At 55.4% G+C, this 14,769-nt stretch overlaps 1 protein-coding gene across 1 annotated transcript in view; it reads left to right on the forward strand.

Moving 5' to 3' along the window:
- PPP1R16A (protein phosphatase 1 regulatory subunit 16A) overlaps window positions 1-14,731 on the forward strand; it is a 38,614-nt gene extending 23,883 nt beyond the window's left edge. The window contains exons 10-11 of the mRNA XM_071419135.1: window positions 9,262-9,469; window positions 14,190-14,731. Of these exons, the coding sequence (XP_071275236.1) occupies window positions 9,262-9,469; window positions 14,190-14,552 (571 nt within the window). The 3' untranslated portion in view covers window positions 14,553-14,731. The remainder of the gene's footprint in view (window positions 1-9,261; window positions 9,470-14,189) is intronic.
- Window positions 14,732-14,769: the final 38 nt, after the last annotated feature.

Here is a 14,769-nt window from a genome sequence, read left to right on the forward strand (position 1 = left end):
CCAGAGGAGAACGTCCAGCGCCGGCAGCCGAGGGTGAGGACTGGAGGGGACACCACAGGGGTGACACTGGGGACACCACAGGGGTGACATTGGGGACACCACAGGGGTGGCACAGGGGTGACATTGGGGACACCACAGGGGTGGCACTGGGTGGCATTGGGGTGACACACAGGGTCACAAATCCCTGCTCCAGAGGAGAACGTCCAGCGCCGGCAGCCGAGGGTGAGGACTGGAGGGGACACCACAGGGGTGACACTGGGGACACCACAGGGGACACCACAGGGGTGACATTGGGGACACCACAGGGGTGGCATTGGGGACACCACAAGGGTGACACAGGGGACACCACAGGGGGACACCACAGGGGTGGCATTGGGGACACCACAGGGGACACCACAGGGGTGACATTGGGGACACCACAGTGGTGGCATTGGGGGGACACCACAGGGTCACAAATCCCTGCTCCAGAGGAGAACGTCCAGCGCCGGCAGCCGAGGGTGAGGATTGGAGGGGACACCACAGGGGTGGCACTGGGTGGCATTGGGGACACCACAGGGGTGGCATTGGGTGACATTGGGGTGGCACACGGGGTCACAAATCCCTGCTCCAGAGGAGAGCGTCCAGCGCCGGCAGCCGAGGGTGAGGACTGGAGGGGACACCACAGGGGTGGCACTGGGTGGCACTGGGGACACCACAGGGGTGGCACTGGGGTGGCACTGGGGTGACACACGGGGTCACAAATCCCTGCTCCAGAGGAGAGCGTCCAGTGCCAGCAGCCGAGGGTGAGGATTGTCACCGCCTTGGGGACACACTGGGGACACCACAGGGGTGACATTGGGGTGACATTGGGGACACCACAGGGGTGGCATTGGGGTGACTCTGGGGACACTGGGTGGCATTGGGGTGACACACAGGGTCACAAATCCAGAGGACAAACGTCCAGCGCCGGCAGCCAAGGGTGAGGATTGGAGGGGACACCACAGGGGTGGCACTGGGGACACCACAGGGGACACACTGGGGACACCACAGGGGTGACACTCAGGGGTGGCATTGGGGTGACACTCAGGGTAGGGTCACAAATCCCTGCTCCAGAGGAGAACGTCCAGCGCCGGCAGCCGAGGGTGAGGACTGGAGGGGACAACACTGGGGACACCACAGGGGTGGCACAGGGGTGGCATTGGGGACACCACAGGGGACACCACAGGGGTGACATTGGGGACACACAGGGTCACAAATCCCTGCTCCAGAAGAGAACGTCCAGCGCCGGCAGCCGAGGGTGAGGATTGTCACCGCCTTGGGGACACCACAGGGGTGGCACTGGGGACACCACAGGGGTGACATTCAGGGTAGGGTCACAAATCCCTGCTCCAGAGGAGAACGTCCAGCGCCGGCAGCCGAGGGTGAGGATTGGAGGGGACACCACAGGGGTGGCACTGGGTGGCACTGGGGGCACCACAGGGGTGGCACTGGGTGACATTGGGGACACCACAGGGATGGCACTGGGGACACCACAGAGGTGACATTGGGGACACCACTGGGGACACTGGAGGGACCAGGCTGACGCTGGGAGGTGCTCAGGGTGAAATCCCCGAAACCCCCCAATTCCCCAAACCCCCATTAAATCCCCCAAAGTTCATCATCCCGAACCCCGAAACCTCAGAGATCCTGAACCCCACCCACATCGCTCCCCAAAACCCCATAAACCCCCAAACCCCGAAATCCCAAAACCCCCATAATCTCCGAAACCCCAAAATCCCCATAAACCCCATAAACCCCCCCATAATTCCAATAAATCCCAAACCCCCATAATCCCAAATGACAAAACCCCACAATTCCCCAAATCCCATAATCCCCAAACGCCATGAACCCCAAACCCCCATAATCCCCAAACCCCATAAATCCCCAAATCCCATGAATCCCAAACCCCATAAACCCCATAATCCCCAAACCCCACAAATCCACAAAACCCCATAATCCCCAAACCCCATAAATCCCAAACCCCATAAATCCCAAAACCCCATAATCCCCAAACCCCATAAATCCCAAACCCCATAAATCCCAAAACCCCATAATCCCCAAACCCCATAAATCCCAAAACCCCATAATCCCCAAACCCCATAATCCCCAAACCCCACAAATCCCCAAACCCCACAAATCCCCGAAATGCCCAAAAACCCCAAAACCCCCCAATTCCCATAATCCCCAAACTCCACAAATCCCCAAACCCCATAAACCCCAAAACCCCACAAATCCCCAAAACCCCATAAATCCCCAAAACACCCAGAAACCCCAAACCCCCCCAATTCCCATAAACCCCAAAGCCCCACTAATCACATAATCCCATAAACCCCATAAACCCCCAAATCCCCCAAACCCCGAAATCCCAAAACCCCCATAATCTCCGAAACCCCAAAATCCCCATAAATCCCATAAACCCCCCCATAATTCCAATAAATCCCAAACCCCCATAATCCCAAATGCCAAAACCCCATAATCCCCAAACCCCATAAACCCCATAATCCCCAAACCCCATAAACCCCATAATCCACAAAACCCCATAAACCCCATAATCCACAAACCCCATAATCCCCAAACCCCATAATCCCCAAACCCCATAATCCCCAAACCCCCCCAATTCCCATAAACCCCAAAGCCCCACTAATCACATAATCCCATAAACCCCATAAACCCCCAAATCCCCCAAACCCCGAAATCCCAAAACCCCCATAATCTCCGAAACCCCAAAATCCCCATAAATCCCATAAACCCCCCCATAATTCCAATAAATCCCAAACCCCCATAATCCCAAATGACAAAACCCCACAATTCCCCAAATCCCATAATCCCCAAACGCCATGAACCCCAAACCCCCATAATCCCCAAACCCCATAAATCCCCAAATCCCATGAATCCCAAACCCCATAAACCCCATAATCCCCAAACCCCACAAATCCACAAAACCCCATAATCCCCAAACCCCATAAATCCCAAACCCCATAAATCCCAAAACCCCATAATCCCCAAACCCCATAAATCCCAAACCCCATAAATCCCAAAACCCCATAATCCCCAAACCCCATAAATCCCAAAACCCCATAATCCCCAAACCCCATAATCCCCAAACCCCACAAATCCCCAAACCCCACAAATCCCCGAAATGCCCAAAAACCCCAAAACCCCCAATTCCCATAATCCCCAAACTCCACAAATCCCCAAACCCCATAAACCCCAAAACCCCACAAATCCCCAAAACCCCATAAATCCCCAAAACACCCAGAAACCCCAAACCCCCCCAATTCCCATAAACCCCAAAGCCCCACTAATCACATAATCCCATAAACCCCATAAACCCCCAAATCCCCCAAACCCCGAAATCCCAAAACCCCCATAATCTCCGAAACCCCAAAATCCCCATAAATCCCATAAACCCCCCCATAATTCCAATAAATCCCAAACCCCCATAATCCCAAATGCCAAAACCCCATAATCCCCAAACCCCATAAACCCCATAATCCCCAAACCCCATAAACCCCATAATCCACAAAACCCCATAAACCCCATAATCCACAAACCCCATAATCCCCAAACCCCATAATCCCCAAACCCCATAATCCCCAAACCCCCCCAATTCCCATAAACCCCAAAGCCCCACTAATCACATAATCCCATAAACCCCATAAACCCCCAAATCCCCCAAACCCCGAAATCCCAAAACCCCCATAATCTCCGAAACCCCAAAATCCTCATAAACCCCCCCATAATTCCAATAAATCCCATAAACCCCCATAATCCCAAATGCCAAAACCCCACAAATCCCCAAAACCCATAAACCCCATAATCCCCAAACCCCATGAACCCCAAAACCCCATAATCCCCAAACCCCATAAATCCCCAAATCCCATAAATCCCAAAACCCCACAAATCCCCAAACCCCATAAATCCCAAACCCCCCAATTCCCATAAACCCCAAAGCCCCACAAATCGCATAATCCCCAAACCCCATAATCCCCAGAACCCATAAACCCCAAAATCCCACAAATCCCCTAAACCCCATACACCCCAAATCCCCTAAACCCCATAAACCCCCCCATAATTTCCATAAACCCCCAAAACCCCACAAATCCCCCCAAAACCCCACAAATCCCCCCCAAAACCACACAAATCCCCCCCAAAACCACACAAACCCCCAAACGCCTAAATCCCCAAAACCCCATAAAACCCAAATCCCCTAAATCCCATAAACCCCATAATCCCCAAATCCCATAAATCCCAAACCCCAATAATTCCCCAAAATCCCCATAAACACCAAACCCCACAAACCCCGATCCCCTGTGATGCTGAATTCCCATAAACCCCATAAAACCCCACAAAAACCCCCAAAGCCCCATAAACCCCAAATGCCCTAAATCTTCTAAACCCCATAAACCCCACAAAACCTCCATAAATCCCATAAAACCCCACAAAAACCCCATAAACCCCCACAAAACCCCCACAGAAACCCCATAAATCCCATAAACCCCAGAAAAAAACCCATAAAACCCCCATAAACCCCACAAAACCCCCCAAAAACCCCACAAAACCCCATAAACCCCAAATGCCCTAAATCTTCTAAACCCCATGAAACCCCCACAAAAACCCCCACAAAAACCCCATAAATCCCATAAAACCCAACAAAAACCCCTTAAATCCCATAAAACCACAGAAAACCACACAAAACCCCACAAAACCCCCATAAACCCCACAAAACTTCACAAAATCCCACAAAACCCCACACAAACCCCAAAAACCCCACAAACCCCCATAAGACCCAATCCCTTCTAATCCTGTATTCCCATAAACCCCATACCCCCAAAACTCCCCAAATGCCCTAAATCTTCTAAACCCCACAAAAACCCCACACAAACCCCACAAACCCCCCCAAAACCCTACAAACCCCATAAAAACCCCACAAAAACCCCACAAAAAAAAACCATAAACCCCACAAAACTTCACAAAACCCCGTAAACCCCACAAAACCCCAAAAACCCCATAAACCCCAAATGCCCTAAATCTTCTAAACCTCATAAAACCCCACAAAAACCCCATAATACCCCATAAACCCCAATCCCTTGCAATCCTGAATTCCCATAAACCCCATACCCCACAAAACCCCACAAAACCCCCCAAAAAAACCCTAAATCCCATAAAACCCCACAAAACCGCACAAAAAAAAACCGTAAACCCCACAAAACTTCACAAAACCCCATAAACCCCCATAAACCCCACAAAACCCATAAACCCCAAATGCCCTAAATCTTCTAAACCCCACACAAACCCCACAAAAACCCCATAAACCCCGATCCCCTGTAATGCTGAATTCCCATAAACCCCATACCCCACAAAAACCCCACAAGGCACCCCTAAATCCCACAAAACCCCACACAAAAACCCCACAAAAACCCCATAAACTCCAAATGCCCTAAATCTTCTAAACCCCACAAAAAACCCATAAACCCCACAAAAACCCCCCAAAACCCCACAAAAACCCCTAAATCCAATAAAACCACACAAAACCCCCCACAAACCCCATAAAAACCCCACACAAACCCCACAAAACCCCACAAACCCCACACAAACCCCACACAAACCCCACACAAACACCCCCATCAACCCCCAGAAACCCCAAATGTCCTAAATCTTCTAAACCCCACAAAAACCCCACAAAAACCCCACACAAACCCCATAAACCCCACAAACCCCACACAAACCCCTCAAAAGCCCCATAAAAACCCCACACAAACCCCACACAAACCCCACAAACCCCTCAAAACCCCCATAAAAACCCCCCACAAACCCCATAAAAACCCCACACAAACCCCACAAATCCCCCCCAAAACCCGACACAAACCCCATACAAACCCCACACAAACCCCACACAAACCCCACAAAACCCCAATCCCTTGCAATCCTGAATTCCCATAAACCCCATACCCCCAAAACCCCACAGAACCCCATAAACCCCACAAAAACCCCACAAACCCCCATCAACCCCAAATGCCCTAAATCTTCTACACCCCACAAAACCCCCCATAAACCCCACACCCCCCCCCCCCCCCCCCCCCCCCCCCCCCCCCCCCCCCCCCCCCACCCCCCACAAACCCCACAAATCCCCCCCAAACCCCACACAAGCCCCACAAAACCCCCATAAAACCCCACACAACCCCATAAACCCACAAATCCCCCAAAAACCCACACAAACCCAAAACCCCACAAATCCCCACACAAAACCCCCCAAACCCCATAAAAACCCCACACAAGCCCCACACAAACCCCACACAAACCCATAAAACCCCATAAAATCCCACATAATCCCCACAAAACTTCACAAAACCCCACACAAACCCCACAAAACCCCCATAAACCCCACACAAACCCCATAAACCCCAAAAACCCCACACAAACCCCACACAAACCCCACACAAACCCCGCACAAACCCACAAAACCCCATAAACCCCACAAACCCCCATAAAACCCCACACAAACCCACAAAACCCCACAAAACCCCACAAACCCCACACAAACCCCATAAACCCCACAAATCCCCCAAAAACCCCACACAAACCCCATAAACCCCACAAACCCCACACAAACCCCTCAAAACCCCCATAAAAACCCCACACAAACCCCACACAAACCCCACATAAACCCCACAAACCCCACAAATCCCCCCCAAACCCAACACAAACCCCACACAAACCCCACAAAAAAAAACCATAAACCCCACAAAACTTCACAAAACCCCATAAACCCCACACAAACCCCACACAAACCCCACAAATCCCCCCCAAAACCCGACACAAACCCCACACAAACCCCACACAAACCCCACACAAACCCCACAAAACCCCAATCCCTTGCAATCCTGAATTCCCGTAAACCCCATACCCCACACAAATCCCACCAAAACCCCGTAAACCCCACAAACACCCCATCAACCCCCATCAACCCCAAATGCCCTAAATCTTCTAAACCCCACAAAAGCCCCCCCAAAACCCCACACAAACCCCACACAAACCCCGCACAAACCCCATACAAACCCCACACAAACCCCACAAAACCCCACAAACCCCACACAAACCCCATAAACCCCACAAATCCCCCCAAAAACCCCACACAAACCCCATAAACCCCACAAACCCCACACAAACCCCACACAAACCCCAGACAAACCCCACACAAACCCCACAAATCCCCCCCAAAACCCCACACAAGCCCCACACAAACCCCACAAAACCCCACACAAACCCCAAAACCCCCACAAATCCCCACACAAAACCCCCCAAACCCCATAAAAACCCCACACAAGCCCCACACAAACCCCACACAAACCCCATAAAATCCCACATAATCCCCACACAAACCCCATAAACCCCAAAAACCCCACACAAACCCCACACAAACCCCACACAAACCCCGCACAAACCCCACACAAACCCCGCACAAACCCCACACAAACCCCACAAAAACCCACAAAAACCCCATAAACCCCACAAACCCCCATAAAAACCCCACACAAACCCCACAAACCCCACAAAACCCCACAAACCCCACACAAACCCCATAAACCCCACAAATCCCCCCAAAAACCCCACACAAACCCCATAAACCCCACAAAACCCCACAAACCCCACACAAACCCCATAAACCCCACAAATCCCCCCAAAAACCCCACACAAACCCCATAAACCCCATAAAACCCCACACAAACCCCACACAAACCCCATAAAACCCCATAAAATCCCACATAATCCCCACAAAACTTCACAAAACCCCACACAAACCCCACAAACCCCATAAAAACCCCACACAAACCCCACACAAACCCCACACAAACCCCATAAAAACCCCACACAAACCCCACACAAACCCCACAAAACCCCACAAAACCCCACAAACCCCACACAAACCCCACACAAACCCCACAAACCCCACAAATCGCCCCCAAAACCCGACACAAACCCCACACAAACCCCCATAAACCCCACAAACCCCACACAAACCCCACACAAACCCCACAAACCCCATAAAAACCCCACAAAACCCCACACAAACCCCACAAAACCCCACACAAACCCCACACAAACCCCACAAAAACCCCACAAACCCCACACAAACCCCACAAACCCCACAAATCCCCCCCAAAACCCCACACAAACCCCACACAAACCCACACAAACCCCATAAAATCCCACATAATCCCCACAAAACTTCACAAAACCCCACACAAACCCCACAAAACCCCCATAAACCCCCACACAAACCCCATAAACCCCAAAAACCCCACACAAACCCCACACAAACCCCACACAAACCCCGCACAAACCCCACACAAACCCCACACAAACCCCACAAATCCCCCCCAAACCCAACACAAACCCCACACAAACCCCACAAAAAAAACCATAAACCCCACAAAACTTCACAAAACCCCATAAACCCCACACAAACCCCACAAAACCCCACAAAACTCCACACAAACCCCACAAACCCCCCATAAAACCCCACACAAACCCCACACAAACCCCACAAACCCCACACAAAACCCCACACAAACCCCACACAAACCCCACAAACCCCACACAAACCCCACACAAACCCCACACAAACCCCACAAACCCCACAAATCGCCCCCAAAACCCGACACAAACCCCACACAAACCCCACAAATCCCCCATAAAACCCCACACAAACCCCAGACAAACCCCACAAAACCCCACACAAACCCCACACACCCCCCAGAAACCCCACCAAACCCCACACAAACCCCCCATAAACCCCATAAAACCCCCCATAAACCCCACAAACCCCACAGAAACCCCCATAAACCCCACAAACCCCACAAAACCCCCATAAAAACCCCACACCAACCCCACACAAACCCCATAAACCCCACAAATTCCCCCAAAAACCCCACACAAACCCCACAAAACCCCCATAAAAACCCCACACAAACCCCATAAACCCCACAAATCCCCCAAAAACCCCACACAAACTCCATAAACCCCAAAAACCCCACACAAAACCCCCCAAACCCCATAAAAACCCCACACAAACCCCACACAAACCCCATAAAACCCCATAAAATCCCACATAATCCCCACAAAACTTCACAAAACCCCACACAAACCCCACAAAACCCCCATAAACCCCACACAAACCCCACAAACCCCACACAAACCCCACACAAACCCCACACAAACCCCACACAATCCCCATGGCAGGAAGGTGGTTCGCCGCGCCAGCCTCTCGGAGCGCTCCAGCCGCTACCGCCGGGAGCTGCAGCGCGAGGCCATCGTCTGGGGACACCCCGGGGACAGCGAGGACGAGGACAGGGCCACCACCACTGCCACCACTGCCACTGTCACCTCTGTCACCGCCGAGGGCACCGAGACACGGCCACCGCTGGCACCGGCCTGCGGAGGGGCTGGGGTGAGGGACAGAGGGGACATCAGAGGGGACAGTGGGGACACCTCAGGGGTGAGGGACACTGGAGACATTGAGGACATCAGGGGAATTGGGGACATCAGGAATGTTGGGAGACATCAGGGACATTGGGGCTATTGGGGACATCAGGGACATTGGGGGACATTGGGGATATCAGGGACATTGAGGACATTGGGGACATTGGGGCTATTGGGGACATCAAGGACATTGGGGGATTGGGGACATTGTAGACATCAGGGACATGGGGGACATTGGGGCTATTGGGGACATCAGGGACGTTGGGGGACATCGGGGATATTGGGGACATTGGGGACATCAGGGATGTTGGGGGTGAAGGACATTGGGGACACCCTGGGGACAGTGAGGACGAGGACAGGGCCACCACTGCCACCACTGCTGTCACTGTCACCTCTGTCACCACTGAGGGCACGGCCAGCGAGACACGGCCACCGCTGGCACCGGCCGGTGGAGGGGCTGGGGTGAGGGACAGAGGGGACATCAGAGGGGACAGAGGGGGGGTTGAGGGACATCGGGGACATTGGGGACATCGGGGACTTTGGGGACACATCAGGGGTGAGGGATATTGGAGACATCGGGGACATTGGAGACATAAGGGACATTGGTGACATTGGGGGATCGGGGACACTGGGGGACCTTGGGGATGTCGGGGACAAGGGACATTTGGGACATTGGGGACACCTCAGGGGTGAGGGACACTGGAGACATTGGGGACATCAAGGACATTGGGGACACCTCAGAGGTGAGGGATATTGGAGACTTTGGGGACATTGGAGACATGGGGGGATTGGGGACACTGGGGATGTTGGGATGTCGGGGATAAGGGACATTGAGGACATTGGGGACACCTCAGGGGTGATGGACACTGGAGACATTGGGGACATTGAGGACATTGGGGATATTGGGGATGTTGGGGGATTGGGGACACTGGGGACACTGGGGACGTCAGGGATAAGGGACATTGGGTACATCAGGGACATCGGGGACATGGGGGACACCTCAGGGACGAGGGACACTGGAGACATCAGGGACATTGAGGACATTTGGGATGTTGGGGGTGAAGGACATTGGGGACACCCTGGGGACAGTGAGGACGAGGACAGGGCCACCACCGCCACTGCCACCACTGCTGCCACTGTCACCTCTGTCACTGTCACCGCTGAGGGCACGGCCAGCGAGACACGGCCACCACTGGCAGCGGCCTGTGGAGGGGCTGGGGTGAGGGACAGAGGGGACATCAGAGGGGACAGGGGGGACATCGGGGGATTGGGGATGTTGGGGATAAGGGACATTGGGGATATCAGGGACATTGGGGACATCAGGGACATTGAGGGATTGGGGACGTCGGGGACACCTCAGGGGTGAGGGACACTGGAGACATTGGGGACATCAGGGACATTGAGGACATCAGGGACATTGGGGACATCAGGGACATTGGGGGATTGGGGACGTTGGGGATAAGGGACGTTGGGGATATCAGGGACATCGGGGACACCTCAGGGGTGAGGGACACTGGAGACATTGGGGACATCAGGGACATTGGGGACATCAGGGACGTTGGGGGACATTGAGGGCATTGGGGCTATTGGGGACATCAAGGACATTGGGGTCATTGGGGATTGGGGACATTGTAGACATCAGGGACATTGGGGACACTGGACATAGTGGGGACATCAAGGACATCAGGGGACATTGGAGACACTGGGGACATTGGGGACATCAGGGACGTTGGGGGACATTGGGAGACATTGAGGGCATTGGGGCTATTGGGGACTGGGGGCATCGTAGACATCAGGGGACATTGGAGACACTGGGGACATTGGGGATGTTGGGGGTGAAAGACATTGGGGACACCTCAGGGACAGCAAGGATGAGGACAGGGCCACCGCCACCACTGTCACCACTGTCACCACTGAGGGCACGGCCAGCGAGACACGGCCACCACTGGCAGCGGCCTGCGGAGGGGCTGGGGTGAGGGACAGAAGGGGACATCAGAGGGGACAGTGGGGACATCGGGGACACCTCAGGGGTGAGGGACATTGGAGACATTGGGGACATCAGGGACATTGGGGACATTGGGGACGTCAGGGATAAGGGACATTGGGGACACCTCAGGGGTGAGGGACATTGGGGACCTTGAGGACACTGGAGATATTGAGGGCATTGGGGACGTTGGGGATAAGGGACATTGGGTACATCAGGGACATTCAGGACATTGGGGACACCTCAGGGGTGAGAGACACGGGAGACACTGGGGACATTGGGGGATTGGGGACACTGGGGACGTCAGGGACATTGGGGACATTGGGGAAACCTCAGGGGTGGGGGACATTGGAGACATTGAGGACATTGGGGGATTGGGGACACTGGCGATGTCAGGGATGTCGGGGATAAGGGACATCGGGGACATTGGGGACGTGAGGGACATCAAGGACATTTGGGACATTGGGGACACCTCAGGGGTGAGGGACAGTGGAGACATTGGGGACATCAGGGACATTCGGGATGTTGGGGGATTGGGGATGTTGGGGACATTGGGGACCTTGGGAGATTGGGGACATTGGGGACATCGGGGACGTTGGGGACATCAGGGGACATTGGGGACACGTTGGGTGTAAGAACATTGGGGGTGAGGGACACCGGGGACATTGGGGACATCGGGGACATCGGGGGTTAAGGACATTGGGGACATCAGGGACAGCGAGGGTGAGGACAGGGCCACCACCACTGCCACCACCGAGGGCACGGCCAAGGGGGCGGGACTGGGGTGAGGGACAGCGGGGACATCGGGGACAGCGGGGACATCGGGGACAGCGGGGACATTGGGGACATCAGGAGTGAAGGACATTGGGGACAGCGGGGACATCGGGGACATCAGGAGTGAAGGACCTGGAGACATTGGGGACACTGGGGACACCTTGGGGACACTGGGGACACCTCAGGGATGAGGGACATTGAGTTTATTGGGGGTGATGGACACTGGGGACATTGGGGACAACACAGGACCTTGGGGACAACGTGAGGACAACGTGGAGGGACATTAGGGTGAGGGACCTTGGGGACAATGTGGGGGTGAGGGACCTTGGGGACAATGGGGGACCTTGGGGACAACATGGGGTGGACGTTGGGGAGTTGGGGACATTGGGGGGGACACTGGTGTGAGGGACACTGGGGACATCAGGGACACTGGGGGTGAGGGACCTTGGGGACAACATGGGGGACACTGGGGACACTGGGGACAATGTGAGGGGACCTTGGGGACAATGTGGGGACTTGGGGACCTTGAGGGTTGAGGACCTTGGGGACCTTGGGGACCTTGGGGGACATTGGGGACAATGTGAGGGGGCCTTGGGGACAACGAGGGTTGAGGACCTTGGGGACAACGTGGGACACTGGGGACAGCAGGGACAATGTGAGGGGACCTTGGGGACATTGTGAGTGTGGGACCTTGGGGACAACATGGGGGGGACACTGGGGACAACATGGGGGGGACACTGGGGACAATGTGAGGGGACCTTGGGGACCTTGGGGGGGACATTGGGGGTGAGGGACCTTGGGGACATCCTGGGGCCTTGGGGACATTGAGGGTTGAGGATCTTGGGGACACTGGGGGACATGGGGGGACATTGGGGGTGAGGGACATTGGGGGTCATTGGGGACATTGGGGGTGAGGGTCCTTGGGGACATTGGGGGACCTTGAGGACATTGGGGACAATGTGGAGGGGACATTGGGGGGGGTGGGGACATTGGGGGACATTGAGGGTTGAGAACATTGGGGACATTGGGGGTCATTGGGGGTGAGGGACCTTGGGGACATTGGGGGACATTGAGGGTTGAGGACCTTGGGGACATTGGGCGGGACATTGGGGGTGAGGGACCTGGGGACAACATGGGACACTGGGGACACTGGGGACAATGTGAGGGGACCTTGGGGACATCATGGGGCCTTGGGGACATTGAGGGTTGAGGACCTTGGGGGGGACATTTGGGGTGAGGGACCTTGGGGACATTGGGGGACCTTGGGGACACTGGGGACAATGTGAGGGGACCTTGGGGACAATGAGGGTTGAGGACCCTGGGGACATTGAGGGACATTGAGGGTGAGGGACCTTGGGGACCTTGCGGGGGACATTGGGGACAATGTGAGGGGACCTTGGGGACATCGTGGGGCCTTGGGGACATTGGGGGGGACATTGGGGGTGAGGGACCTTGGGGACATTGGGGGACCTTGGGGGTGAGGGACCTTGGGGACAACTTGGGACCTTGGGGACAACTTGGGACCTTGGGGACATTGAGGGTTGAGGACCTTGGGGACACTGGGGGACCTTGAGGACATTGGGGACGATTTGGGGTGGGACATTGGCGGGGGGTTGGGGACATTGGGGGACCTTGGGGACAATTTGGGGGGACATTGGGGGTGGGGGACATTGAGGACATTGTGGAGGGGACATTGTGGAGGTTGGGGACATCGGAGGGACATCAGGGTGAGGCACCTTGGGGACAACATGGGGTGACACCAGTGGCTCGGTGACACCAGCGGGGACGACACTCGTGCTCAGGGTGACACCGGGGAGGGGACAACGGTGACACCGCTGGGGACAGACCCCGAGTGTCCCCATTGTCCCCATCGTCCCCATTGTCCCCATTGTCCCCATTGTCACCTGTCCCCTTTTCTTTGTCCCCTCAGGACCCGTCCTCGGTGCCACCCTCGCCGTGCCCCCAGCCCAACGGCGCCGCCGTGTCCCCGCTGTCCCCAGGGTCCCCTCGCTGTCCCCCGGCGCCCTCGGGTGACCGCGGCCACCCCCACACCTTGGCCGACCTCAAGCGGCTCCGAGCGGCCGCCAAAACCCCAAAGAGCCACCCCAAAAACCCCCCAAAAAACCCCCCCAAAAACCCCCTCGGGGACATTGGGGACACCCTTGGGGACATTGGGGACACCCTTGGGGACATTGGGGACATTGGGGACAGCCCCGGGGAGCCGCCCCTGCTGCGGCTGAGGGCCCCGCAGGGCCCCGGGCGGGAGCAGCGGCGCTGCTGCCGCCTCCTGTGAGCGCGGATTTGGGGCCTTTTGGGGCTTTTGGGGTCACCCCGAAACCTTTGGGGTCGCCCCCGTTGTCCCTTTGTGTGCGCGCGGTGTCCCCAAAAGGGACTTTTTGGGTCCCTTTTTGTGTCCCTTTTTGTGTCCCCGAGCGTTTGGGGACGAGGAACAAATGCGAGGAGGTGGCAGCAGCAGCGGTGTCAGCGTGGATTTATTTTGGGGTTTGGTT

Source organism: Agelaius tricolor, unplaced genomic scaffold (genome assembly GCF_023055355.1).
Source record: "Agelaius tricolor isolate 1412-34295 unplaced genomic scaffold, bAgeTri1.0.p SCAF_100, whole genome shotgun sequence".
In the NCBI taxonomy this organism is placed as follows: Eukaryota; Metazoa; Chordata; class Aves; order Passeriformes; family Icteridae; genus Agelaius; species Agelaius tricolor.